We start from the raw sequence: 22999 nt of genomic DNA, 5'->3' as shown, positions 1-22999 counted from the left end.
TGGTGTCCCTCCACATTCAGTCACGGCCTGGGGACAGAAGGAGGGGTTTGGAGGTCTTGAGGATGGAGGTTCGTCCTCCGAGCTTGTGGTTGGCTTCCGAACGTTTCGTTACCAGGCTAAGCAACGCCTTCAGCAGAATTTAGGGAACGTCACGTCCTCCTGCTTATAAGGGCTTTGTGTGGTCAGTGGGACTTGTGATGCGGGGCAAGGTCAGGTCAGGTGAGGGTCACTGGGAAGTGAAGTGCTGGGGGGGGAGGGGTTGTGTGGGTTGGTTGAGGTCAGGGCTATCGCTGGTTGTCTGTTGAATTCTGAGGGACTCGTAGGATGGTTTAGGTCTAGGTGTCCATGGATGGAATCGCTTGGGGAATGCTTCAATAAGCTCGCCAGCATGTCGGATGTCCCAAGGTCTTCTCTCCGTTCTCTCCTCCTTTCCCCAGAAGCATGTTCCGTCCTCCGATTCGCAAAAAACAATACTTCCCTTTGCTTAGGTGCAAGGAAGGAAGGATCCCACCAGGGGCCTTTTTCAGGAGTGGCGCACCTGTCCCCACTAAAAGGAAAAGCCTTCCTTTGGAAAAGGGCCGTAGGAGTTCTCCTCCTGGGAAAGGTGTTCACCCAGTTTCTCTTCCCCTTCCCCACCCTGAATATGGAGAGCTTTTAAAGGATGAGGAAAGACAGTTTCAATGCTAAGGTTGCTTCGAGCCCAAGTTTCTGCTGCCCAGATCTCCACTTGCACCTGAGAAGGGAGCCCGGGTATCCACGTGGAGGCAGGCTGCGTCCTTCCTGACTGCACCTCCTTTTGGTATCTCTTTGACTCCGCTGAGCAAACTTTCAGTGGTTCTTCCAGGTCATTGTATTAGCATTGGGAGCCTCTTATTTTTATTTTTATTTTTCCAAGCTGCTCTGACTGCTTTTTAAGCAGCAAAGTGGGAAACGAATATTTTAAATGAATAAATAATTGTGCTTTATTCAAATTTGGTGTACATGCATTGTAAGCCACTTTAGGGGAAACCCTGTTCACGGAAACACAAATCTTCAACGTGTGACTAAGTGAGAGGCAGGCTCCTGCCTTCTCTGCCATTTTTTCTCACCAAGTAGAACAATATCAGGAGGGGAGGTTTTGTTTTTTTTTAAACAAAGAACAGGAAGATAGAATGATCCATCAGCTAGCATTTTTTGAAATTAGACCTGTAGACTAGTCGGTCTGTTTTGGAGTTTAGAGAACTAGATGCATTAAGTGAGGGCACCTGCATGGCTGCCAGGGATCTCTCTCTCTCTCTAAGAGATTTCCACCCAAAGCACAGAAGCAACTACATGGAGTTCCATCAAGGTTTTATTCAGCTGTTGATGTCAAAGGAGCCCTTTTGTGCAGGCCAGAGTTCAATGTCTAGGAGATGTCCTCACTTGTGTCATCCTGACCAGTGGAATCTTGTCACCCTTGCTTGTCTTCTTCAGGGACACTGTCATGGTCACCATCGGCCCCGTTCCCCACCACGCCAATTCCTAAGTCGTGTGGCGCTTCTTCCGGGAAACCGTTGAGTTGCTTCCAGATGGAATACTTGGCATCCCAGAGAGCTTCCACCATGTCCCACATTCGGCTTTTTTCTTCTTGGAGAGCCTGGTCGTTGTCCCGGAGAGCGATGTATTCATTCCAAAGGCTCATTTTGTCCCTGGAGATGGCCATGTCTTCTTCCCAAAAGTTCTTGTCCTTCTTCCAAAAGGCTTTGCATTCCTTCCAAAAGGCCTTGTTCTTCTCTTCCACCGTTTCCATCTTTTCCTGCAGGGCTTTGTTCTTCTCACGCATCCCCTTGTTTGCTTCCTGGATCTCCTTGTTCTTCAACTGAAAAGCCTTGATGACATTACGGAAGGATTCGTTCCTTTCTTCCAAGGAGGAAATCTCCTCCTCTGCTCCTTTGATCTTCTCCTGGAAAATTTCTACCTTCTCCTGAAAGACCCTCACCTTCTCTCGTATGTCTGACTTTTGGGTTTGAAACAGCTTCACCTCTTCCATGAAAACCCAGTTCTCTTCCAAGAAGTCTTTGATCTGATCCAAGAAAGACTTGTTCTTGTGCTTGAAAACATGGATGTCTCCCCATAAAGCTTTGATCTTGTTGTCTTCTTGGAAGCTCCTGATCTCCCCTCTCAGTTCCCGGCACCTCTCCCAGAGCTCCCTGATGTCCTCTTGAAGGCCCTTTTTCTCCTCCTTCAGGTTGCGTTGGACCACCTCCTTCTGCAGGGCCGGGAAGGGGGCCGCATGGTGCCAGCTCTCCTTGTGGCCAGAGGAGGGGGAGGGGGCAGTGGGGCTGCCGTCACAGGACTCTGCATGACTCGGAGACAAGTCCAGCTTCTTCTTCCTGTTATCCATTGGGCCAAAGCTAGAAGCGGGGAAAGAAAAAGGAGTCAAAGGGAGATTTCAGGCTTCCTGTCAGTAGGTGGGGCCTTTGTGAAATTTGGAGAACTTTCAGAGAGAGGACTCGCCCACCTTCTCTAGGACTGCAGGTGAGGTGAAGAAACTAGAAAGGAGGCTTTTTGCCTCTATTTGGAGTCTTGTGAGAGAAAATATGGATGGCCGGCTATGCTCCTCACCCACCCACCTCCGGCTTTTTTAGAGACCCCGACCCTCATGGAAATTGACTCAATTTTGGCTGCCACCACAGAGACGAAGCAAAAGATCTTCTTTCCCTTTATGTGATCTTAGTTTTGGTCTCGCTCACAATTGGGATCCTAACCCCGATTCTATCCCCAGACACTTTGTTATCCATAGTTTGCTGGCATCATTGGACCTTCTATCTTCACATGGTTTACGTTTATGCTGTTTACAAGCTGTCTAACTCCAAGTGCCTCCAGATGGCTTACAGTTAAAAGCAAGACCAAAAATATGTATATACAACTATGAAATTATAAGCAACCCAAAGCAAACATATAAACCCAAACCCCTCATTAAAGGGGGCTCAGCCATCTATCTCGCTGCCCCCAAGACTGGGAGGACAGCCAGGTCCCTGTGTTCTAGTCATGCTTACGCAGGAGAGGGGTCGACAGACAAATACTGTACCCCCAAACCTTGAGTAGGAGCGAGAGGGAATCTTAGCGATCCGTAGCACAGAAAAAATAAACGTGCTTTGTCTTCACGCAGGTGCCTGCTGTGAAGGGTCTCCGGAAATGCTGATGAAGACAGTCTTTTGATCTGAAAGCCAAAGATTTAGCTCGATCTTTGGGGAAAATATGTCCCTCCCCGCCTGCTGCTAGGAATTCTTCCAGAAGAGGCCAACCAAACACAGTCATTTGTACAGCACGTACGAACTGGGAAATGTTGGGAACAGGCGACTCTTAATGGCTTGAGGGGAGGCAGATCTGAAGCTATGGGCTTCAAGGGAGGAGGGGGGGGAGTGGCGAGTCTGTGTCCTGCCCGAGGGCTCCTAAGGAAGGATTTGGTTGGCCTCTGGGAGAAGCCAGCTTCTGGACCACATAAGGCTCTTCTTCAGGGTTTAAAAGATAGCTTTGAATCCAGGAACGGATTCAAAGGAGTGCAAGCAAGAGGAACGGCCACTGACCTGCCACACTTCCTCCTCTTCTGTTGATGTTCCCTTTGTTCACAGCTCTGCTGCTATGGCAGCCAGGGAATCTTAAGGAAACAAACCTAGAACATCTGCAGTTCTCGGACAGGCCCTGACAGGAGACCGGCTGCCGGTTTCCCCTGGGCGCCAACAAGCCAGACTTCAACAAGCTCATTAATCAAGAGAGGAGGTGTGTTTGGATACTCCGAGGGGGAAAAGGAACATCACGATTATCAGGAAACAATCCTAATAGACACTTAAATGAATACCAAGAGAGCGAAGTGGAGAGAAATAACAAGTGTGCATTACAAGCACAAGGATCTCCGAGAGATCCTTAAGTTCAAGTCAACTCAAACATGGTGGCCAAGGGTTGGGATTCCATCCTCGTCTTGCGATTGTTCTGCCCCCCGAAAAAAGATCTAAAAGGTTCCTGAGAAGGTGTCCCAGTGATCCAGCTCTTCTTTCCAAAGGATGGCCGCTTCTCTCCACTCGTCTACTTCCTCCTGCCAAAGATCCTGCTCCTCCTGGAAGACCTTCTGGATGGCCCCAAAGAGGCCCATGGTCTTCGTCCAAAGCTCTAGGTTTTGCTCCCAGATGGCTCTGTTTCTCCCGCTGGTGTTCTTGGAAATCTCCCGGAGCTTCTGCCAGAAGACCCGCAGCTTCTCTTTGCTCTTCTGGTTTTGCTTCTTCAGCATCTCAATGGCGCCTTGCAGAGCCGCTTCCCTTCTGAGGACGTCCGGATCCTCCTGGTCCATCCCGAGCCCCAGCCCCCATTGATCGGCCCCAAACCTGTCGCAGGAAATGCAGGTGGCTCTAGCAAGGATGGGAGAGGGAAACATGGGTGAAGCTCTGGCATGGAGTCAGGGAATGCCCTTCCCTCTGTGCCCACAAAAGGCACAGAAAGCAGCCACCTGAAAGAGGAGCAGCCCGTGAAACGGATTATGACATCAAGGGCTCTGAGGCAGGTCAGGTCTGCTAGGGAGGTTTCTTGACACTGCTTGTTCCGTAACCCATTTGAGGGAGGGAGGGAGGGAGGAATTATCCAAGGTGCGTACACAACTGCTGCTCCTCCTCCAAATGAGAAGCTCCTTGGGGAAATGGCCCCTCTCTGCCACTCCTTGGGTGTGAATGTGTGTGTGTTACATCTGAGCCAGACACTTGCCTGCCTGCCTGCCTGCCTGCACTGCGGTGGCATTCATCACTTGTGGGTATTTACAGCTGCTAAATATTTCTCTCGGGAGGTTCGTTTGATCCGTTTCCTCCTTACTATACCCTAGAAAGCTGTCACAGACTCGTTAGCCCTGGAAAGTGACAGCTGTTGACAGGTGTCACATTTAGTTGGTCTCTACCCAGCTGTTCCCAGCAGGTTCACCTCATCTTTCTTTTGCTCCAAAAGGAACAGAATTAGGGCAGCGCAAAGCCAAAAGGACTTTGTGGTCCCGCTTTGATCTGAGCCGTCGCCCTAACCCTCCCCTCTCTCCTTCACTGGGAGCGAGGTCGCAGCTCCTGGGCTGCTCTGAGTCGTCCTGCGTTGCAGGTGGGGAGAACATCTTTCTCCTCCTCCCAGGTGTGTCCCGGGTGCGTTGGGGGATGCCGGCCGAGCTAGACAAGAACCATGGGTGCCTGACAAGCCCGCCTCAAAGGTGAAGAAAGGCCGCTAAGGATGCACCTGAGGCTCACCTGCCTACCTGGTGAAACAGTCGAACGCCCCACCCGGTTCCCACCTCTTGGGAATCTCCTCTTGGCTCAGGGATGGAGCCTTGAACAGACAGGAGAGGCTGGTAGCTGGGTGGATGGCAAGAAGATCACCTCTGTTTCATAGAATCATGGGGCTGAAAGGGACCTTGGAGGTCCTCTAGTCCACCCCACCTGCTGCCCCCTAACGGCAGGAGCTCTGATAGCAGCTTGGTCAAAGGGTTGTCCCATCTTTTCTTGGACACCAGCGATGGTGGACCTCAACAGAATAACTGAAAGGGACCTTGGAGGTCCGCTAGTCCAACTCCCAGCACAAGCAGGAGACATTTATGCTCCTAGGCCATTTCAGACCATTTCTCCAGGTTGACCCTGGGAGGCCTACCAGCCAAGTGCAGCCCTTGCGGGATCTTCGGCCTTTGCACCTGCAGGTCCCCCTCCAAGTGCTATTCGAGGTGTTAGGACATGCTGGCGTTCACTGCACAGGGCCTGAGGGGCCAGGAAGGCCTCTGGCTAAGAAAGGGGGGCTCCATAATTTGTGCTCAGGGCTGAAATGTAGGGAAGGGGCTACCTGCGTTGGGTGATGAAACACCTGCAAGAAGACAACCCAGCTCCGAGGGCACCAAGGACCCCTGCGAGGAGGCCTCCCCCTGGCTGCCTGCTCCCAGGACCAAGCGATGGTCCTTCCCCACATGGACGTGGCTCTTGTGCTGCAGTCCTGGGTCGACCAGCCCTCCTGCTTCCTCACCGGAAGTCCCGTCGCTCTCTCTCTCTCTGCCCCTTTCCGTCGGCTTAACTTTCTTTCCTCCCTCTCTTTTTGCCTGCTCCAAATAATGATAATCATATGAATCATATGAAATCCAGCTAGTAAATTCAGGAAAGGAACTTCGTGTGGCTTTCTTTGTATTCTTGCTGCTTGGACTTTGCGAGAGTTTATGAGATGCGACAAAAGGCATTTGCAGTGGTGCAGAGCACTAAATTAAAATCCAGTTGTAAGCAATTTGCTTGCAAATAAGGATGTGGCATTCTTGGCTGGCATCCAACGTTATTAAGGAAAAGGGTGTGTGGTTTTCTTATGAAGTCAACGTCTCGCCACACAGGCAGTCTTTCTTTCTGTTTAATTCTCCACGGCATCCATTGTTGCAGCGACAATGAGGTGGCCGTGCCTGGAAAACAGAGAAGGCGACCCAGGATCTTTGGATGGGTTCAGACGACGCCTTCAACCAGGTCAGTGATTGCAGATAGACAATGAAACTGGTTTGCTGTTGACTTGGTTAGTCTTACCTGGTTTTGCAAGACCAGCTTCTTGGGTCTGTGGGAGGTCATCATCCTGGGCCAAACCAGGAGATGTGACCATTTAATTACCAGGAATATCTGGTATAAACCAGCACTTCTCTTCTGCCCTGGGTTGTGTCCAACCCAGCTGAAGGAACTTCTCTTCTGCTCTGGTCTCAAAGCCTCAAAGAGTCCAGGATTGAACAAGGATGGACAATTCACTTTGGTGTCTTGGCAACCACTGGGGTAGTTCCAGCCGTCATTTCCTCACAGGGTCCTCTGGGAGAGGATGAGGAAGGAGAAGAGCAACCACTATCAAGACAAGACCAAGAGAGGTTCCAAAGAATCCATGGTTCCCTCCGCAGTGGTGCCGCCTCCTCCTCTTCCTCCTCCTCTTCTCTTGGCTCAATGAGGATTTTGGCCAATTAAAGGAGATTGTTGTTAGAAATTGCACAGCCTGGAGCTTTAGCTTGAGAGAGCAAATCAATACAGAGCTTTTAAATTAACAAAACCAAAGAAAGACACCCATGGAGAATCGGCTCTTGAAAAATTAACTGGGAATTGGCTCGGTTAAGATTTTGCCATCCAGAAATACTAGACTTCAAACAAAATAAGCAAAGGTTTGCAAAGAGCAGAGATAAACTTGTAGGGGATAAACTTTAAGGGGTCTATCGATTCGTGGGGGGAAGGTTTTCTGCTGGCAGCCCCAATTTGGAAAGGACTTTCTCAAGGAGACCCTCCTAATTCTGACTTGTGTGCACCAAGGAAAACATGGTTATTTTTTCCTGGACTTTGACGATATCACAGTAGGCTAATATGTTATTATCTATTATGCAAATACATCAACATTTGAACACTGCATAGACCTTTTTTTTTGCTGCTTTTATTGTTTAGGCGGGCAATGTCCTTATTCAGATTTCTGTTATTCGTATTGGTGTACAGTAGGCTGTCCTGGAAATTTCTGGCTAAAGGAAAGTGGAACCTCCCCGTAAGAGCCGCTTGAACCCCCAAATGTCTTCAGGAACTCAATGCACCGGTGGAGGGGACTAGGATAGAACCCCAAGTTTCACCCGGTCACCAGGATTCAGAGCAGCAGCGAAGCCTCCCAGGCTGGAGGAAATATCTCATGACGGGACCTGGCCAGCCTCACCCTGCCAGGGTGAAAAAGAAGCCGCAGGGGGGGATCTCAGCCGGCCCACTTCAGAAGAAGAAATGGGGGAGGGTTAGGTAAAGCAGCAGAGAAGAAATGTGAGGGCGGGGGGACATTTTCCTCATTTCCTGGAATTTTTGTAGGAGTTGCAACATTCGGTGGCTGAACTCTGCAACCTGCAAGCCTGAAAGAATTCCCATCAGGCCGGGCATCCTTGCCTGACGTGAGGTCCCTTTTTCCTTGCCTTTGCCTCTTGCAGGGGAGGAGAGAGCTTGATTGACATGTGGTATGGATGGGGGGGGTGGGGGGGATAGAAAAAGATACACCAGCACTCCCCCCACCCGACTCCGTGTGTAAATTGAGCTCCGTGTATAAATGCAGCCATTGGCTTCCTCTCTCCAACCACGGGAGGATCATCGCTGCAACTCAACCGTCGGATGGGCTTGTTGTAAGAGCTGGGGGGGTGGGGGTGGCAGGGATGCTCCTGGCAGACCTTTGGGCAAGAAAAACCTCTTGCAAGAAGATTTGGCTTCATTGCCACCTGCCTTCTCCAGAAGTGTGTCCACCAGTCATGTTTAAACGCTCGTCTTTTCCACGGCATAAAACGGACAGCTGGATAAATGGGGAAACGGGGGGAGGCAGAGGCTGACTTGGGCGCTTTCTATGTTGCTGAAGGAAGCATCTTTGGAGTCTTCCAGAGACTCACAAAATCGGTTTAATGCTTTTCTACCTCTCTCTCCTCGTACTTGGATTCTTACCCACCACCCACCACCCCACCACCACCCTTTTCCCTTTATTGTCTGGCATTCCTGCAACATGGTTATATTCCGTGGCCACCTAGAGAAGAGAACAACGGGTTTCCAAAGAAAATGGAGATTTGATTTCCACTTGGGGAAGACAGCGGTTTTGTCACCTCTCTCTCTCTCTCTGTCTCTCTCTCTCTCTCTCTCTCTCTCTAATTATCCCCCCCCGCTTTTGTTATCTAATTATCTATTCCAACACCAAGGTTGCTCAGCCTTCCGAGCTGTAATCAGATGCTTAACCAGCTGTGCAGCCGTTCTCCACCGTCTGAAACCACCAGCCTATGAAGTCCTCACTCTTTGGGGCACAATTACTCCACAGGCTGCAGAAAGAAATTGGTGAGATCCACGTCCTAAAGAGACCCGACTCAGATGACCACCATCTGACTGCACAATTTTGCTTCCTGTCTTTCCATCTGTTCACTCGAAGCTCCCCTTCCTGGGGGGGCTGGGCAGTGGGGAGGGGGGGGCGGCGTTGCAGAGACGCTGCTTGGAAGCTCCCGCCTTCCTTGCTTTCGCTGTGGTCCCTCCTAATCCATTTCTCTTGCTTAAAATTGAGCCAACCCTGAACTAACATGTTGGGTTGGCTTCCGTCCTTTTCAGGTCGGACATCCGAGTTGAAAGAACTGAAAGTCAAACATTTTCTGTTTATTGAAAATAAAAGACTTTCGGAAGGATGAAAGATCAGCCGATCTAAATAGATCTGCCATCCCCTTGAGATTCCTTTCTCGGAAAGTGGGTGCCCTTCTTCTGAAGACTGTATGGATTGGACTTGCTTGTGCAGGGCAAGTCAGCTGGAATGTAACATGGAAGGTCCCGTTTGGAATCTTTCTTCATTGAGACCTGTCTCCAGACCCCATTTTCACTGTTTGGAGCAGGGTGCATCTTTTGAGTGATAAAACATCCTTTTTCAAGTCAGTCATTCAGAACAGGACACTGCTGGTGTGGTGCCTGCCTGCCTGCCTCTTTTCTTATCCCGTCCCTTCACACATGGTTGTGGATCAGATCCCACATGGGACTCACCACTCTGCTCTTGAGGCCGTGGAGCTGAGAGGTGGCCAAACTGTGTCCTGCGTTGCATAATCTGCTTGTCAACATTATGCAAAACCCTCCATCTATTTATTTGGCCTCACGTAACAACACAGGCCATCACCGCCTTGTAATTAGAGAGGAAATTAATTCAAAGTGGACCATTTGTGGGCCAAATGTCAGGCTCTTCATGGGCTTCAACAATGACTACATTTATGACGTGGACTTTGGGTCAATCCAGGGACGGAGCAGGTGGCAAGGAATCTGTGGTTCCTTCAGCTTATGGGGCTTTAGCTGGGTCTCCAATCCTAACCTCACTATAGGGCTGAGCTGGAAGTCTAAGCCAGGGGTGTCCAACCTTGGCCACTTTAAGACTTGTGGACTTCAACTCCCAGAATTCCTCAGCAAAGCTGGCTGAGGAATTCTGGGAGTTGAAGTCCACAAGTCTAAAGTGGCCAAGGTTGGCTGAGGAATTCTGGGAGTTGAAGTCCACAAGTCTTAAAGTGGCCAAGGTTGGACACCCCTGGTCTAAGCTGAACCATCAGAAGGCAGGACCTACAATCGCTTCCACTGGGGATTTAATCAACCATGATTAATTAGGAAGAGCAGATTTTAGCAAGGTGGAGGGAGTTAAAATTAGGCTCTTTTCTGCTGGCTTAGTTTTAATGGGGGGAATTTTCCTTTTAATTAACGAGCTCCTCTTGTAGCTCCACCAATGTCACCGCATTTTAATGTAGTTTTGCTAATATGTAGATTCAGTGGCCTGTCAGTGAAATACGGTTGGACTAATTTGCAACTATATGAAACGAAAGAGATAGCTCAGTAAAAATAACACAGAGGCCTAATCAAAGCTTAAGTCGAAGTATAATTGGGCTGGTAGCCTTGCACCGGAGACCTGGAGACCGGAGAGCCCAGGCGCCTGCCTTCATCGTCCTGGTTGGTCTTTCTAGGTCTCAACATGGAGAAGAACACCGTGATGGATCTTTTCAATTCTGCAGCGCTGCCCAATTGGCCCTCCAGAGACCCAACCTAGTGAGTCAACGCCTCCTTCCGTGCTCAGCAAACAGCGCCAGCCTAAACAACACATCACTTTTCCCTCAGTCTCTCCACAACGAAAGCCACCTTCCTCCCCTTTCACCTTCCTTGTAGGCAGGTAGAACCTTCGAGAGGAAGGAAATCTCAGCCTCACTTCCCACTTTTGTGCTGAACCACTGAAAATGATTTCCTTTGCAAGTCCCCAGCTGGATAATATATTTATTACCCGAGATGGATGAATCTCTCTAACTTTGGCTTGGAAAAATTGAGTCAAGTTTTGTGATTAGTTCAGGATGATGTGGCTGAAAGAAGAAGAAGAAGGGAGAAAAAAAAGCAAAGATAAGTTTATACGGAAGCAACATAATGTATATTTCTGAATCATGGAAAATAATGATTGCATCCTACTTGGCAATTGCCCGATTCCACCTTATTTCCTGTAGCCAATTCCATGCCCCTGACCTTAAGAAGGATTAGGATAAACTAGACTCTGCCGGCTCTTGCAAGCTCCCGAGCCAGGCTAGGAAATCAAAGTGATGGATGCTTATGCTACTTATGATAAGGTTACAGTACCAGGATCCTGCAAGTCCGAATACGCTTCCCTTTGCCTTTGTGAGCATGGGGAGGGGTCTTGCCTGGGATGCTTACTCGGGTTACAGACCTGCCCCAGACTCAAGCTTCCTTTATCTAGCCACTGCCTTGCTTGAGGCTCTTGCACCTGTTCCTCCAAGTTATTCCTATGGCCACCACATGGTCAGGGACCGGGAGTTAAAAGCACCATTCCATCGCCCCCATCTTTAACCCCTCCAAGCCAGACCATTTTCCAAAAAAACTGGAGCAAAGGTGTCCAGGAGAAGCTCCGGTGACTTCTTCTCTATCATTGCATCCTCGTGGAAAGGGCACCTGACGCTCCTGAGCTCCGGTGACTGTTCTAACCCCCCCGAACCCCAAAACTTCTGCAAAAGGCCTTCTACAGTCCCTCTGGCTACCTGCCAGGGTTGGCACCAGCAAACCTGATTCAGCCCGTTCCTTTTTTTGCAGGTACTGGGTGACCAATTGCTGCAAGAAAATGCATCTCCCTCTCTGCTCCACAGAAAGACCAGTTATCAGAGCATCTTGGAGCTTCAGGTCATTAACTTCGACAGGTGAGAGGTGAGCCAAGGGATAAGGAAGCCAGAAAGGGGGGGGGTAAAATCTAGGGGCGACACCTCTGTGCCCCTGTGAAAGGTCAGCAGCATCCCCCATGACCAGATTTAAAGTTCAAACGGGGGTTGATGAAAGACCTTTGCTGAGCAGCCATCCAATCTGCTCAGCTCCGTTCAAAGGACCCCCCCACCCCTCCTCTCCCTTCCCCAGTTGTCCAAGAATCTTTTTGTGAGGTTAATGCTCAGCTAGAGTGGAAAATATGAGTGAAGGAAAGGTCAGAGACTGGCATTTCAGATTTCCTGCATTTGAGTCTCTCGTTTCAACCAGGAGGAAACTCCTCCCAGGGTGGGAGGTGGAAATTGGGTGGGCTGGGGGTGGCAGCTGCTACCTGGGGTCTTGGGGCTGCCCCCCCCCCTGGAAGCAGGACTCAAAAAGAAGGTGCGTGCGAGGCCTTCATTAGCATAGCACACTAAGCCCAAGTCAACAAGTCACCTGTGAACAAGAATGCCTTTATCCTCTGCTGACTTAGCCAAGCAAGACTGATTGAAACCTCCTCCTCTTTAGACTCTGCACAGGAACGGCCTGACCTTTAAAACAAGAAACTTTAATTTCAAGGTGTTCCAACTCTCTGGGTGGAAAATCCACTTCTTTCCTTTCCTCGCAGTGTGCGCATCCAGGTGCGCTGGCCTAGATATCGATGCAAGCCATAACGACCCCGCCCCTGCGTTGTGATCCCATCCCGCAAATGAGGCCATGATGCTCTGGTAATGGCAGAAGCGGGTCAAGACACCAAGGATGGCACTGCAGATCCTGGATCCAGCGCAGCTGCTCTGCCAATCCATCCCAAGAGGCCTGGACTCAAAATCCAGGGTCTACTAACAGGTAGGAAATCTACTTGCTCTTGCTGGGGGCGGGGAGGGGCAGAACAAGGTCCACCTGTGATTCAGAGAAGTTTTCCTCCTCTTCCTCAGAACTTGTGCACGTGCTTTGGAGAGCCCGACCTCTTCGAGTCAACAATATCAGTGCAAAATATTCCCATCTTTGGCTGGAAACCAGCCTGGCCAAATTACGGGTCCCCAGAGAGCAGATGAGGATTTTGGTTGGTCGGAGAGGAAGTGCTGAGGTGGAGCTGTGAAAGGCTACCCGGCAGTTTGAGGAAAGCGGAGGAACAAGAACAAGAGGACTCGGGGGGCCCTTGGTGCTCTCTGAGCTGGGCTGGTTTCTTGCAGGTGTTTCATGGCCCAACTAGGGAACATTGTCACTGATGATGTTCCCCAGTCGGATCCTGAAATGTCTGCAAGAAAATCACCCAGACCAGAGCCCCATAGTCCCCTCCTCCTCCTCCTCCTCCTCCTCCCCCTCCCCCTCCTCCCCACAAGTCCCACTGCCTTCTAGCAAGCTCAGAGACCAGCAAGGGCACCACAATCCCACCCTGATCTACAGAGATTCTCTTGTATTGGTACCAGAAGGTCTTTTAGAAATAAAGGAGCAACTCTGGGGCAAAACTCCAGGATTTGGTCGAGTTCAGAAGAGAGAATTCTTGGGGGAATTTTACTCCTCCTTGAATATTCACTTGAATCCCATTTAGCAGTCTATGAAAGTAGGTTACTTCCATCTTCCGAAAGTGTATTGTTTACTGTCCTTACATAAAGGATCTTTACAGCTGCTAAGATTAATGGGAGTGCTTCTCCGTTCCAAATTATCCAAAGTATTAACAACAATAGGACTTCTTTTTTTCCCTTGTAGTGGGGTGGGCTGTGTGCCTGTGTGAGTGTGTGCTCGCAACAATTTGGCAATGAAGCCTCCTTCAGCATAGAGGAACTGCTGTTAATTGAAAGTAAGAAATACGTTGGTGTCAAATGCAGTATTTAAATGCTAAACATTCGCTAAGTTTAATTCCAGTCAGTTGAACAGATTCGCTGCTTCATAATTACAGTAAATTAATCTCTTATTTCATTGCTACACAACCAACCATTTTAAGCTGACTGCCTGCTGAAGCTCGCCTACTTTCTATTTATGGGAATAAGGTCAGTGCAGAAAGGATGAGCTCTTTTTATTTGATCCAAACAAAGGCAACTTTTGAATAAGGAAAAGTATAAATATTCTTCAGAAAATTGAGAACGTAGGCCGATGAGGGAACAGAGCCTCTTTGATGGTTTTAATAGATTCCATGTGCAGCTTTGAGTAAACCACCAGGCGTCCTTCCCGAGTCAGCAAGATGTAAATGCTGGAAATAAATAAATAAAGGTCATGATGAACAACTCTGTGCTTGATGCTCAAGGTGTTATTTCTACAAAACTGGTTCTGACTGAATCTTTAAGCGTCTTGTTCTATTCCTGTCTTGCCCTCTTGTGTGGTTGGGGTCTAGCAAAACTGTGGGGAAACCGGCCTCAGAGCTGGAGCTGTCGTGCCCAGGGCCTTCCTAAAGTGGTACAACCTCTAACTCCGGAGGATATGACATACTCAGCTTGTTGACATGATGCAACATGGTTTCTACTTACACTCTGGGTTAGTTCTGGACCTCAAGTTTCCAACTCAAGCTCCTTACGTTCTGGTTTCTTCTTGATGGCTCACTAGGACTTCTCTGGGACAATGTCATGGATATCACCGAACTACGTCCATAACTAAAGAAGAGTGAAACGTGGCATTCCTGATTCTAAATGCTACCACTTGTTTTGTGAATGAAAACTCTGCTGAAATATGTAGGAGGAGGAGGAGGAAGACCAGGGACATCTGCCAGATGGACCACGTAAGAAGAATTGGGATCACTTCAGACAGGTTTCCAAAGTATGGCTAGCCAATGTCCTTGATTCTGAATACAAAGATTGAGACCAGAGAGCGGTAGAAATCATACCATAGAAGGCGTCGTGCTTGGTGGAAGGTCAAACTCCGCTGTGTTTTGTTTGATTTGTTTAGGACAAGGACTCCCAAGGGTTGGTCTTGCAAGAGTTTCAGATTCTCTTTTCTTTGGCAGTGATCCCATAAAACGGGCCGTTTCAGCTGCCATTGGCCTCCCACGTTCGTCTAGAAGTTCCCTTGCGTGACAAGACAGTTGGTGTAGTGATTGTTATTGATTGATGTGACTATCCTGGCCTTGAGTTTTATGAATTTGATGATGTTCCTTATAGACCTTTTATATCATGTGGTTAATTGTTGCACTATTTCTGCTGCTTAATGTTTTCATTATTTGTAAGCTGCCGATAGTCATATATGTGAGATGGGTGGCTATATAAATTAAAGAGCGATATAAAGAGTTAGCCTGCAATACTGCTCTTCAAGCACTGCACCACCACGGCTCATCCCAAGCGTTTGCACGGCTAATTGGAATGGAGGGCGATTCACAAGTCTCGCTGGCCATTGGGTTCCAACTTGTTCTCCCTTTTCCTTTGATGGAGCTGCCTGGCCCTTCCACGCTCGGAAACGGAGTGGAGTGGGGCTGCTTCCAGAGAGCCCGGGGGCAAAGGGAGGCCTTGAGAGACAGGTTCCGCAGTTGGCCAGATCAGCACGGATCTCCGTCCACCTCCTCGGAGGAAGCCTAAGAGTGATTGATGCCTCCCTTGTGGAGGAGGAGGTGGGTGTGGAGGAAGATTGATGAGAAGAAAGGGAGACTCTCTCTTCCACGCCAGCAGTTGGTCTGAAGGTTAGCTTAGTTTTATTGATCAATAGCCCAACGGCCTCCCTTTTCTAAACCTTTCTCTGCATTGGAGCCGGTGTCCACATCAAGTTGCTTTTGCCAGTTGGAAGAGAACTAATTCTTCCCATCCCCTTCAAGCTTGCTGTGCAAACAGAAGGAAATGTTGTGATACACATGTGACATCAAAATGATCGGGTAGCATAATAAATCCAACCCAGAGTTCTGAAATCCAGCATCAGTGATGGGTTTGCATTCCTGCGCACACCAGCTGCAGTTGCTCATACCGCTGAAAATAAAATTGTTCTGCCTTATTCTGCCAGAGAATTCCTTTTAGATTTCTCTTTCAACATGAATCCAACTTCTGGAAGCAAAGGAAGGACATCCTTCTGATGGTTTCTCCTCTTGCCAGCCTTCTGAAGCATCAACCCATATTCCCCCGCCTGGAATAGGTTCTTGGGAGGAAGTGTTCGCTCTTGAGGGCTACTCATGGGGTGGAACAGAAGAATGGGGAACCAGGGAGACTTCAGAGTCCAGATGGGGCAGTCATAAAGGCTTGGAAGACACCTTAGAGATCATCCAGCCCAACCCCCTCATCACCAGTGTAGAACCCCCAACTGCACGCAATCCAAATTCTGTTTAAAGTCCTCCTCCATTGCTCTCGAGGCAGTTTGCCCCTTCATTCCTCAGCTTTTGCAATTACCAAAATCCATTAAGAGTTTTTTCTTGTTGATGTTCAGTATAATCTGTTTCTTTCTCTTCCTATCTTCTGAAGGAATTCCAAACAATTCTTTCCCTTCCTCTATCAAAACCCAGTTTTAGTGCCAGCAAGCGATTGCTTTGTGATCGGTTTGTGATCCGTAGAGATGCCCAGATCCTGCCAAATATGGTTTCCTCCTTTTTATACCTTTGATTTTTTACTAACCCAATGAAGGTCCTCACATTAATCCCTCTTGTCCTTTTTACTTCATTCTTGTACCTTTCTGGGCCCCTCCTGGCTCTTGAGAGCCTGCGCTGAGGTGTCTGCCGTCCCCGCTAATTCACCAAAGTCACCTACAACTTTGATCACCTAACCTGTCAACCAGATCATTTACAAATACATATGCAGTGTCCTCATCAAGAAACTAGAAAGGAGAAAACCACATGCAAACACCCAACACTCGCAGGGCAAGCTACTGTACACAAGGAGCAAACTCCACTGTCCCTCACCCTGGCAATGCCACCTCCTTGTGTAATGAAATATCTGCAAGTCAACAGCCAAGCTCAGAGAGCAACGAGGACTCCACGTTTATAAATATGCACCCTTGGCAGTCTTAAACTTTAGCAGATGTTTGTCTCCCAACCTTTCAATATTTGTCAGAATGAGAAGGCTCCCAGCAAGGGCAACTTCTGACAAGGTCAGGAAGTGAGCCAAGATCATGTCACTGGAGCCTTTGTCACATGACCGAGGGAGGAAAAGGAGGCGCTAATCTCCCGAAGCTTTTGGAAAGAGTCCAGACGAAGGTCGGCTTAACCTTCCCAGAGGGTGCCAGGTTCCCAGAGGCCCTTCAATTGGCAGGGACAGCAAGTGGGCCTGGCTTGGTCCGTAAAGGTAGCCTGAAGCTGCCTTTGAAAAGAAATGGTCATTTTTGGCAGAGGAAGGGAAAGTGCGATGAGGAAACCAATTGGCTGCCTTGCATATCAAGGATATCTATCTATAGACAGGGATGTGACTCCTGTCCATGCCAGCTATAAATGTTTCGGGAGCCGGCATCCTTTTCAACCATAACGAGAAGACTGCTGGAGCCTTGCGTGGTAGAGTTTTGTCTTGTCCTGGCAGGCAGGAAGTGCAAATCAATTTCAAGTTTTATTAGAGATGACATAATTCTCCATCAGTCACATTCAGGCCTTTGGCCAAAGAGAGATTTCTATGAATAAATTGAAGAGCAGCTTTCAGAGAGGCCCCAGTCATTTCACAGGACTGCTCCAGAAGGCAAGAAGTTATTCTGAGAAAGGAAAGAGAGGCGCCAGGGATTGTTTTTAAATAAGCAAGCCCTTGTTAATCAGCCCTTGTGTATTACACCCACCCCTTTGTTTCAAGATGGAAGCCGCTCTCAAGCTGCTGTCAGGTTCGTGATTCTTGGCTTGGGGAAGGCAGAATAACCTTAGGAAGACCTTACTGGGGAGTCAGAAGCTGGGAAGTTGGGTCTCTGGTGGCGTTTGGTCTCGCCTACCTGCCAGGGTGCCTTGGGGCTTCCAAAAGGATGGAACTTGCCATGCAAGAGCCCCCCGAGGGAACCTTCCCCCAAATTGGGGGCTTTGGGGTGTTTCTGACCATGCCCCTCACCTTCCACAGGTGCTGTGACCAGGACTGACAGGGAATCACAGAGACTGCAGTGGGACGAACACCAGAAGGGCACAACTTAGTCCCATCTCAATATTCAACATTCCTTTCAGCCTAAAACGGCTCACAGGGACAGCAGGGAGACTGAAAGAAAGGGAGTTGTGTCAACCGTTGTGGGAAACAACAGGCTGGACTGGATGCATCCTTGTTGGGAGGGGAAGCCAGAGGGGCAGCGGGAGAGTCGGATCTGATCCAGGTCAGCAAGCTGGTTTGGACTGGTTGAGTCCAGGAGCTGATCAGGTTCAGAGATTCAAGTCCGTAACCCATTTGATTCACTTCAGGAAGTCAATTCATTATAAAAACAGGGCCCACCTAATTTAGTTCAACTCAAATCATTGATCTAATTTGGCAAGTTGCTTTGATCAAGAGATTTGACCACACCGCCCTCAACATTTCTCCAAACCAAAGCTTGGCACGGCTCCACTTTTCTAACACTTTGTTGGCAACTTCCCAGAGCTCACATGCACAGAGAGATCTGTGCACTGCCTGAAATGAGATGCACCAACCCAGCCTTGAAGGGGAGGGCTGCTTCCAACCAGGATGAAGGTGGCAAGCAACGTGTTCACATAGTGCGCAATCTAAGATGGACTCGCGGAGGCTATCTTCCCAACCAAGAAGTCAATGCATTTAGATTGGGGAGCTGGGGGGGCGGGGGGGGAAGACAGCTGTTTATCTGTGCCAGCAGATCAGATAGCAAATGTCTAGGTTTGCAGGGACAAATTCAGGCTGTGAGCAGATTACTGAGTAGCCGAAGAACACTGGAGGCAGGTCGTGCTCCCAGTAATTTAAGCTCCATTGGCCCTCGCCTCTTCGCAAGGAAAGGTCAAAAGGTTTGCAACTGGAGCCAGATTTTTGCCAGTCTCTGAGATTTAATTTTGCTCCCATAGCACTGCTGGTTCCCATGCTAATTTCCCTGTTCAGTGATCTGAGGATAAGTTGATAGAGGCCTTGTCATTTCCCTTCGGAAGAGCTTGGCTGCCTTCACTGGATGTAAAGCGTTTGCTGCCAGAGAGGGAGAGCTCACCGTTCTATGAAGAGGGGGGGTTCTCCTTTCTGTGGGGCCCCATGGACACTTTGCCCCGACATGGGTCAGGGGCCTTCTACTGGACACCTGAGAGCCCATTCCAAGGAAGGGAATATGGACAGGGTGAAGAGTAAGTTGGCCAAGGCAGAAATTAAATTTATTTTAATTGCCACTGAAATACAGTTCAATTTAAATCATAACATATCTTAATAGGATCTCTTTCCAAGGATGTAGTAATTCCCTCTTTGTTCAATTTCGGCAGCCATGTTCAGAGGGTTCTGGTGGCCGCTATCAAAGTCCGCTTCAAGTCATGAGGCCTGAGGCCGTTCTTCTCTAGGGAGCTAGCTGGGTCTGAGGCTTCATCCCCTAATATGCAGGAGGAATTGAATTTCCTCCAATGGTTCCAAACTGACCTAAGGCAAGTACCTTATACACAGAACAAATTACAATACGATTATTCATAGGAATGAACTTCCACCGAGCAGGATGTTCTGTGGATGAGGTGAAGAGAACAACAGCAACATGGAGAATGGACTACAGTCCTGCTCTCTTCCTTAAGCCCTGTGTTGAAGTGCCTGCAGACGTAGCTTGGAGTAGAATGACTGCTTGCTGCTGATTTGAGAGATCGGGTGAAGAACGTCCACTCCAGGCTATGGAATCCAGTTGCCCTTCTTGTCTTTAGAGGGAGTAGCGAAGCCTGAAGTTCCCCATCAAAGCAACCTTGACATAAAATTCAGGTCCATCCCTCCTCCTCCTCCTCCGACCAAGATGGAAAATATAGCTCTCCTATTTATTACCGAATTGCATTTCTGTTAGATCATTCATCACAGCCTCTGGCTTTGGAATCGTTTATCATAAAGATTCATGTAGAAATGGCACTTTATTAGACAGCGGAAAGAAATGAGTTCAGCTGCAACTTAGTGCAAGCGCTTTAATTTCTTGAAGCAGCCCAGTCTCCTTCTGGATGTGCAGGTCTCCAAATCGTTCACTGTACTCCTGTTTCAAACCTTTATGGAAACATGGTGAGAAGGATATATGTTTTCTCTCTGTGTGGGAATGAATAGCGTATTTAAAAACCCTCCTATTAAGAGAAGCGTGGCCCAAAAGCTGCACTAGAGGCAGAATTCCAGATCAAGGTGCATCTATCAGGAAATACGGGCACAAACTGGCTTTTTTAAAAAAGAAACTCTTGCAAAAAGGGAGCAAAACCGGCTTGCGAAAATGAGAAAGCGAAATTGACAGATTCCTTTCTTGTTCTGTACGGCTTTTTCCCAAGTGACTTTTAGCATCTTCACCACATTATCAGCCATCGACGGAGTGCCATAAAACCCTGTCCTCACGATTGTTACTTTGGGTCAATGATGTTTGGTGTCTTTAGAAGATGCGACAAGTCACTAGGGGGGAAATGGCCTTAGCCCAGCCATTTATTTACCTCTTTCTGAGTTATCTTCTCTCTCTCTCTCTCTCTCTCCCCCCCCACCGCCCCTTTCTTTCTTTTTTTCTTTTTTTTTTAATCTTGATGTTTGCACACATTCCGCTCTGGTCGGTCTCTTTCCATTCATCCTTCGTGACTTTCTCTCTTTTGGAAAACAAAACTAGCCTTCTGCCACTAGAACTGAGCAGATGTCAAACATGGACAGGACAAAAATCCTTCTGCAAATATTGGCAAACTCACGCCCTATTGATGTTTCGGCTAAACACGCAATGAAGAATATACTCTGTCAATGGCTAAAGGGTGATTTGGCAATAAAGCGGATAATCAAATATGTTTGTTCTCCGGGTCCATTCAGTAGAGCTCATTCCTTGACTGACACGACTCAAGATCAGATGGAGAGAGATTCCCACCGTGTGTCTAATGAGGGACAGAGAAGGTGCTTGGCAAATTCCTCACACGTCTTCAGATGTTGCCATCAAACCTCCAGCTCAGGGCTTGTAACCCGTTTAGAAGGAAAGAGCCTCAAGGGTTATTCTTTGGGGGAGAGATCTGCTAGAAAAAAGAGAACTTAAGTCGATGCTACTTCCTCTGTCTCTGAAGATTCTCTGCCCTCCAGGTCATGGTTGTCCCGAAGGTGCTTCTTCAAAAGGCAACTGGATTTTCTTGGTTTGCACTTGAAGGCGTTTCACTTCTCATCCAAGAAGCCTCTTCAGTTCTGACTGAAGAACTGAACTGTTCAGTCAGCATTTAAGAAGCTTCCTGGATGAGGAGCAAAAAGCTCCTTTGGGACTACTGCTTTCTCCAATGGGTTTCATTGCCATCAGAGGTGAGGATAGTCATTTTAGAAGGTTTGAAGAGGACATGGCAAATCTATGGATGAGAGAGTAGGTGAGGCTAATAGCCAGAAGATGGCTGTTCTAATCATACAGGCAGCCTCCGTTGAAGGCCAAGGGTTTGGGGGGACAGTCCTAGAAGAGGGGTTCTCCCCCCAGGCCATTCTTCAGAGCTTCACCCAATTGCTATATTAGCCCCTGAAGGCCACCAGATAACACGATGACTTAGACCTGGTTCCCCAATGTCTTCCATTCTCCCTGGCTGAAGGCTGTGGCCGGCCCGCACAGCATCAAAGGGGAGCGGGGGAGCGGGGGAATAGCTAGCTGGTCAAGCCGATCAAAATCTATCCTATAAAATGAAAATGTCATAATTTATTGTCCCTTCCCTGGGTTTTGGATTTACAGCCTCCAGAGAAGGCAATTTATGCGGCAGCTTTGCAGAAGGGGTCAGGGAGAGAGAGAATGGCTGGCCCCTTCCTGCAAAGAGACCCTGTTGTGAGGGTGGGTCTCAGCAGCACAAGATGCCCCCGGTTGGGAGAGACGGTGACTGAAATGCAGACCATGACAAACATCTCTTTTTCCACCTAAAAGGAGACTAGGCCACGGGGCGGGAGAGAAGGTCCTGAAGGGGGGGCGGGGGTCTGTGGCTCAAAAGATTTACTTCTGTCAGATGTTTCATTATCAAGGCTGAAGAAAACTCCGGGAGCTGTCGATCATCAACCTTAGGGTTCCCGTTGGAAATGTCGCCGGCAGTTGAGGTGTAAATCTGGGTGCTCCTTCCCTAAAAGGAAGAGGGTTGAATTGCACCCTCCTTACAACAGGGAGATCAAGGCACAGTTGCTTTGCAGAATACGGAGCCGGGCCGGTGCAGGGGAGAGCAAAGCCAAAACCCCTCCAGCACAGCCACAAAATTGTGTTCCCATAAATCCCAAGGAAATCCTCCCCAAGCGATCAAGATAAGCTGCCCTCCATTTTACCAACATGCTCACTTTACACGGAGAAGGTTGGATAAAAACCACTGGAGGCTTTCAAGAAGAGACTGGACAGCCATCTGTCCAGAATGGTCTAGGGTCTCCTGCTTGAGCAGGGGGTTGGACTAGAAGACCTCCAAGGTCCCTTTCAACCCTGTTACTCTGTTATTAAAAAGCGGAAGCAGTTGAAGGAAGGATGGAAAGGATAAGAAGGTCTTTGCTCCAGGCCCACCTGGGTCCTGTCTGGAGACAACTCGGAGCTCTGAAGAGGAAAAAGGACATTGAACATCTGAAGCCTTCCAGATGTGCTGGGACCAAAACTGCAGAGTTGCCAGCCAACACCCATAACCTCTGGGGTCCCTGGAATGTATATATCTATATCTATATCCCCTCCTCCAGAGAAGCGATGAGAAGCGGTGAGAACAAAGAGGCGGAAATTGGGCCACCCTGGCTTGCCCTGCTGGGTGGGCGCCCCAGTTGCTCCTGGAGGGGCTTGAAAGGGGGCCGTGTTTGGAGGGGGGGAGGCAATGCTGGTCGCTGCAGGGGGCCTCTGAGAAATCTCGGTCCCTGAGGCAGGAGCGCCTTCTCTGTTCGGCCAAGGGGGGGGCAGGTTCCATCGTCACCTCCTCAATTTTTTAACACTCCAAATGAGCCTTTCTATTTCGTTTCATTTCCCGGGCTGAAAAGAAAAAAAAAACTTTAAAACTGTTCTTCACCATTAAGTATTCTGAAAGAGAATGAGGAAGGCGAGGTAAAAGGGCTCTTCATCTATTAATGATGCCAAAACCAGAGCTGCAGATAAAGGGAGCGAAACAGCAGCCATTGTGTCTCTGGGCGCCAGGACTTCCGGAAGTGGGGAGGCTGGGATGCGGCGGGTTGGAGAGAGATCTTAATTCTGTTTAATTCTCTTACCTAAGGCTCCGGCCAGGCAAAGGTTTAAGTACAGATTGCAGCTATTTCTGATAGGCAGTCCCTTTCTTCCCCAAAAATAGCAGCCACCCCTTTTTTTTTTTTTTTAATCAATGGCAGCTCAGGATGACTGGCCAA

The 22999-nt window shown here is 48.7% G+C and overlaps 1 protein-coding gene and 1 long non-coding RNA gene across 2 annotated transcripts; one reads left to right on the top strand and one right to left on the bottom strand.

Moving 5' to 3' along the window:
- Positions 1 to 1429: 1429 nt before the first annotated feature.
- Positions 1430 to 2368, bottom strand: CCDC70 (coiled-coil domain containing 70). Its single transcript, XM_026704618.2, has one exon. It carries the CDS (start codon positions 2360 to 2362, stop codon positions 1430 to 1432), a length of 933 nt encoding a protein of 310 aa, XP_026560403.1. The 5' UTR covers positions 2363 to 2368.
- Positions 2369 to 6349: 3981 nt separating this feature from the next.
- On the top strand, positions 6350 to 13942 carry LOC148124663 (uncharacterized). Its single transcript, XR_015739567.1, has 4 exons — positions 6350 to 6470; positions 11571 to 11674; positions 12340 to 12557; positions 12647 to 13942. It is a non-coding gene; the product is annotated as an uncharacterized LOC148124663 (long non-coding RNA).
- The last annotated feature ends 9057 nt before the right edge of the window (positions 13943 to 22999 follow it).

Source organism: Pseudonaja textilis, chromosome 14, assembly GCF_049901715.1.
Source record: "Pseudonaja textilis isolate UNSWEBS1 chromosome 14, rPseTex1.2, whole genome shotgun sequence".
Classification (NCBI taxonomy): Eukaryota; Metazoa; Chordata; class Lepidosauria; order Squamata; family Elapidae; genus Pseudonaja; species Pseudonaja textilis.
The sequence above is the reverse complement of the archived record's forward strand: the minus strand, read 5'-3'. Positions and strand labels throughout refer to the sequence as shown.